The 6,712-nt window shown below is 26.8% G+C and overlaps 1 protein-coding gene across 1 annotated transcript; it reads left to right on the top strand.

The window, feature by feature from the left end:
• Nucleotides 1-3,613: 3,613 nt before the first annotated feature.
• Nucleotides 3,614-4,492, top strand: LOC127278732 (putative mediator of RNA polymerase II transcription subunit 29). Its single transcript, XM_051300567.1, has 2 exons — nucleotides 3,614-3,677; nucleotides 3,924-4,492. Exons 1-2 carry the CDS (start codon nucleotides 3,614-3,616, stop codon nucleotides 4,490-4,492), a joined length of 633 nt encoding a protein of 210 aa, XP_051156524.1.
• Nucleotides 4,493-6,712: the final 2,220 nt, after the last annotated feature.

The following is a 6,712-nucleotide window of genomic DNA, read 5'->3' as shown; positions in this document are numbered from 1 at the left end:
TAGCTCTAAATTAACTGAATTGGATTAAATATATATGTATATATATATATATGTACTTCAATCTACTCAGCGTGTAATTAATTTTATGTCTGTTGTAACGATGTATATTAAATTGTCAAATTTAATTGCACCTTATATATGTTATAAATAGAAAATTAAATATCTCTCCTATACAGTTGAAAGCTATTTATTAATCAAGAATATTGCAGACTTGTTAGATGTAAATTATGTGGAAACTTTTAATAATCATTTTTGTGTAAAAAAATAAATGGTTCTACATTTTTTTCAAATATATTTCTATATATTTAATATTTAAACAAATTTTTCTAAAATTTGTATTTAATCAAATTTTTCTATTCAACTTCATTTTTATTTAGAACAGTTTTTATTTAGCTAAATTTTATATTTAAGGAAATTTTTATTCAACTAAATCCATCGATTATTTAACCAAGCTATTATTTAGCCGAATTTTTCTAATTTTATCCAAAAGCTAAATTTTCTAAATTAAAAATTCGGCTAAATGAAAATTATTCAAAAAAAAAATTCTACTAAATGGAAAATTTGGCCAAAGAGAAATTCTTTTCAATGAAAATTCAGCTAAATAGCAATTCTAAAATTCAATTTAATTCAATTCTAGCAATTCTAAATTTTTGCTAAATTTTGGTTAAATTAAAAATTAAATTTATCGTAACTTATAAAATTCGGCTAAATAAAAATTACACTGAGAAAAAAAATTTATTGTTTGCAATAAAATTGTTTGGTTAGGCAATTTTGGTTCTTGTAATCAAATTTTGATTGGCTGAAACAAAGTCGTAGATTTATCTCAACTAAACATTTGGTTAGGCAAACAAAATTATTTGGTTGAACATTTTTAAATTCCAAGCAAAATTTAGTTACGACAACAAAATAGTTTGGTCTAAGAAACCAAATGATCGTTTGTTGTCCTAACCAAAATTTGGTTGCGACAACCAAATAGTTTGATTCGCTCTTAGCTCTGACTAAACATTTTTCTCAGTGTAATTTTAAACACTATCATCAAGTGAAAATACAAATTAATGGCTTTTAGAGAATATTTTTTCCCTTTTAAAAAAAGAAAAGAAAGGACAAAAATAAAATTAAAAAACTAATGAAATGCAATAAAAAAAGTTTTTGTGATACAAAAATTTTTTGGCAAGTGAAAAATAAAGAATATATGTATTTCTAATCGGATTTTGAGAAACTCGAATAATATTTGTACTTAGGGCATCTGAGCTTGTATAACCACCAGGACAAATATTCGCTAATGTGATCATAGATCATTTCGAGTTAATAAACCATCCATCCGAACTGGTGAACACAGTAGCCCAAAGAGAGGAGAGAGAGAGAGAGAGTTAGTTGGTGCAGAAATTGATTGGTTACAATATTCCGAAATGCGCGCCTCGAATAATTTACACTGCCCAAGTCTCTCATCAATTAGCTCTTGGACTTCTACTAATGAACTGTGGAACACCTAATTGTAATTAACCCAGTCTAACTTATTGCCACGTGAGGTCAGAAGTTCAGAGGCGCGCATAGGATGTATATATATATAAGAAGAAAATTTAAAAAAAAAAAATAAAAAAGAAGCGCCCAGCTATACTGTTTGTAACCACAAATGAATGTAACGATGAGTACAAAATTTTAAGCAGACTTTTTCATCTCTCTGCGATTTACTCTTATCCTTTAACTTGATTCTCAAACCACTTTGATCTTTTAACAAAGCTGTGCACTTCATCCGGAATTTCCATACCACACACACACACACTCACATACACTTTGATTCACACACATATATATATATATATATATACTCACAATCACACTGTAATCGCGCTAGTTCATCCTCGAGTTGAATAATTCTCTACGTCTGATATTACTTCAAACCAAATACCTTATTGAGAGGATGCTTTCACACATTCCCTCAATACTATTTAAGTCATATAACACGATTAGAGCGGAAGTAAATTCAGTCGTTCGTTACTTTTCACGCCATATTATATAGAAGATTATAATATACAGAAGGACAACAAATAGCGATTTTTTTTACCCTATTTCAATGGATCGCAGAATTACTCAAATGAATCACCTAAAAATTAGATTCTTTTTTAAAATTTAATGTTTTTTGTTTAACAAATAAAACCGGTTGATAAAAAAACTGAAAACTATATGTTATCAAACGAAACGTATACAATATTTGACTAGTTAACAATAATTGGTCCTTTTATCTTAATTGGCAAAGCGATCAATTATCCGAAAAAAAATACTATTACCAAAGACTTCTCCAGCAAATAACAATATAAAAAAATACAATTTTGAAAAAATTTAAATTTCTCCGCATAGTTTTTTTTTTATTTTCTACAGCAGAAAAATATAATTATCGGACCAATTATTTTGCAAAAAAAAAAAAAATTCTCTCTATGAATAGTTTGACAAATTGTAGCCTGTTCTCTATTTTTACAAATAAAAATTCTCTTTCTTTTTTTTTTTTTGTCCAAAATTTAGACTGACCAAATTTTCCTGACGTATTTAATTGCTGGAACTGAATTTCATGTCTCATGTTCTGGTATGAAGCATGTAAATAGTGAGAGAGGGAGTTTGGAACGAACCCCAATAGTGGAACGGTTGCCTTGTAACAGTGCTAAATTCGACAAACTGAATCAATGTGATCAAGATGGGAGGAGTTAGTCATTCACGTGTCTCTGATCGCAATTTCTGTCTCGAAACCATCACTTCCACCGGTTGAGTGTCTGATCAAGCCCAGGTTTAACTACTGTGTAAATCTGATGCTTTACTCCAGTTTCAAGTTATGACCCAAGTTTATCTCTCGAATATAATGATTATTGACTTTGGCATAACCGCGCCGCGATGCCTATCCTTTGATTACACAATATTCCCCCAACAATAACATCATTGATTTCACATTGCTTCTGATTGACAACACTAATTAAATGTCATTGTTATCACATTTAAGTTTCATTATTATACATGTGTAACAACTACTGTATATATATATATATATATAATTAAATATATACTAATATAATTAAATATATACTATATAATTAAATAAAGACTATATAATTAAATATAGACTATATAAATAAATATAAACTATATATATATATATAATTAAATACAGACTATATAAATAAATATAGAAAATATAAAAAGTATATAATTACCCCTATTATATACATTCAATTATAATTATAAAATTATAATACATCATTATTCCAAAAATTATATGGCGTTTTTATAATGTATAATTTATGGGGAGAGTTATTTTTTCCAAAAGACTAACGTGAAAGGTTAATGGAACTTTTGTGGCATTAAAATTGTAAGGAACTACTAACAATGTTGAACACGTTTGAACATAAATTACATCATGTAACCAATAATAATACATAACTATGAATTAACTGTCAATTTTATTAAAATTTTACCAAACTCAAAATTAAGTACTGCAATAGGACTAAATTTTCAATAATTCTACATTTATTTTCAATTTTAAATATTAAATAGGAAACAAAGGATCAAATAATTGAAATCTATTCATTGAATAAAAAAAGAATAATAGCAACCGTAACGAGTAACAATGAGAAGAAAAACAGAAAGTAACATCAAACAACGAGCAACAACAACAAACAAAGTAACAACTTGTAATAACTTGCAAGAAAAATTACAACTAATAATGTAGCAACAAAACAACAACAAGCAACAACAATAACTACTTACAAAGTAGCAACGACAAATAATGACAAGCAACATCAATAATAATTAACAAAGTAACAAAAAAATATAAACAGTAACAACAGATGAAGTAACAATAACAAATAACAAAAAAAACAAGAAAAACTAACAAAGTAACAATAACAAATAATAATAATAATCAACAACAAACAAAGTAACAACAAACAAAGTAACAACAAACAAAGTAACAACATACAAAGTAACAACAAACAATGTAACAACAAACAAAGTAACAACATACAAAGTAACAACAAACAAAGTAACAACAAACAAAGTAACAACAAACAAAGTAACAACATACAAAGTAACAACAAACAAAGTAACAACAAACAAAGTAACAACAAACAAAGTAACAACATACAAAGTAACAACAAACAATGTAACAACAAACAAAGTAACAACATACAAAGTAACAACAAACAAAGTAACAACAAACAAAGTAACAACAAACAAAGTAACAACATACAAAGTAACAACAAACAAAGTAACAACAAACAAAGTAACAACAAACAAAGTAACAACAAACAAAGTAACAACAAACAAAGTAACAACATACAAAGTAACAACAAACAAAGTAACAACAAACAAAGTAACAACAAACAAAGTAACAACAAACAAAGTAACAACAAATAAAGTAACAACAAACAAAATAACAAGCAACGACAATAACAATAAACAAAGTAACAACAAACAAAGTAACAACAAACAAAGTAACAACAAATAAAGTAACAACAAACAAAGGAACAACAAATAAAGTAACAACAAACAAAGTAACAACAAACAAAGTAACAAGCAACGACAATAACAATAAACAAAGTAACAACAACCAATAATAACAAGTAACAATAATTTCTAACAATGTAACAGCAACAAACAATAACAAGCAACAATAGTAACTGACAAAGTAGTAACAGACAACGCATACAACAAATAATAACAATCAACAACAATATTAACTAACAAAGTAACATCAAAATACCAACAAACAAAATAACCTGAAAACAAAAAACAGTAACAACAGACAAACTATCAAAAACGAATAACAAGTAATAATAAAAAACAAAGCAATAACAAAAATAACAGCAAACAAAGTAACATGAAAATAAAAACAATAACAACTGGCAAAGTAACAATTATGAATAACAAGTAACAACAAAATATCAACAAGAAAATAGCAAAATCACAATAATAAGAATGTAACAGTAATGTAACAGTAATGTGACAGCAATATAACAGCAATGTAACAACAAAGTTTCTAGAAAATAACAGTAAAATAACATAAATGATAATAATGTTACGACAATAAATAATAGCAAGTAACGACGAAAACAAAGTAATAGCAAAAAAAAAAAAAAAAAAAGGAATCTGCAATATGTTCTAAAAAGAAAATTGACACAATAAATTTGAAATAAAAACCTATCTATTGATGCGAAGGGAAGCAATTGAGTTGCTAAACTCACGATTTGATGGATGTTCGCATAAAAGATGAACCTCCCGCATGCATTGCATAATGCCGTTTATCCTCAATCATACTTGGAGCTCCACATTAAAATCCAGACTAAACGCCAGGTAAGGAGCAAGTTGGAATTGTATATAGTCGCGGAACCCGTCGTAATTAGTCGCTACTTCGTGCCATTTCATTCCAACAAGTTAAAGTTCTATATATACGATTCATTGAGTAATGCGGAGCACTCATTAAATATATATATATATATATATGTATATGTTCATCTTAGCACTTGGAAACAACATTTTTGCACTACAAGCGCCTCATTTTAAACAATTACTTTGTCTCTATTAATTATTGTGAATTACAAAGGAGTAATGTATTTCATCCCACTCATTGTTTTCAGAAAAATAAAAAAAATATATATATAAGTAAGAAAACAGGCGTTAATAAATTACTTTCCGCGAACATCTTGTTAAAACATTTAACGATGTTGAAGAGATCTTTAAATTTATTATTGTGAAAACAATGCATGAGGAACAGGAAAAAAATTTCATGAATTATTTGCTCTCAAATTTGTTGAAACAATTCACGTTTATTGTGTATTTATATATATGTTTCAAAATTCACGTTCAATTAAAAGATATGTCTATAACGAAATCTATGTACCAATGTTTGAAAAATTAGATCAGTTTGAAAAGTTAATTATTTTTTGTTTTTTCTTCATTTATTTCTCCAATTTTGAAATAAAATAGAAAAAATTTTCTAAAATTGTAAAAAAAAAATTTATTTTTATCCATTAGTAATCCATTATTAATAATAGATATAATATAAGTGTAGATAATGTGACCACCGTCAAGTATTTTCAGTATTAAACACCTTCGTGAGAGAACTAAATGCTATTGGGTCTGTAATGTGGCACGTTACTGCACATAAACTTGCACTGATCGTAAATGTAAAGAGGTGTGCGTGCAAGTGCATAATCAGAGATATCCTATATCGAAATGTTATAAATGGAACATAAATATGAAATGAAGCTCACCCCCAGATCATAACAGTCGATCCCTAGAGGGTTATTCCTATGATCATCTCGTTAATGAAATCGTATTATTCTCAAATGAATATTTTCTCAATGAATTACATTTCCCTCTAAATTTTGAATTAGTTAAAAATAACTATAATTTCATAGCAAATAAAAAAAAAAATTTATTTGATTTAAATAATCGGTTACTTGATTATTATCACATAAATATTTATTTCAACCAAAAAAATTTTTTTATAAATATAAAGCAACCCTCCCTATTATTATTATTATTATTATTTAAATTTAAGTATATTTTAAAATACAAAAATATTTTAGATGATATTTTCACAGAAGATTCAAAAAAATATATATATATATATATGAATAAAATATGATCGAAGGATATTTAAATTTTCATCCACCATATCGTTCTCTTAGAAATGGTGTCAATTTGAAATATTCGATTCATATTT

Source organism: Leptopilina boulardi, unplaced genomic scaffold, assembly GCF_019393585.1.
Source record: "Leptopilina boulardi isolate dan_hultmark-lab unplaced genomic scaffold, ZJU_Lbou_2.1 LbouV2_211, whole genome shotgun sequence".
Lineage (NCBI taxonomy): Eukaryota > Metazoa > Arthropoda > Insecta > Hymenoptera > Figitidae > Leptopilina > Leptopilina boulardi.
The sequence above is the reverse complement of the archived record's forward strand: the minus strand, read 5'-3'. Positions and strand labels throughout refer to the sequence as shown.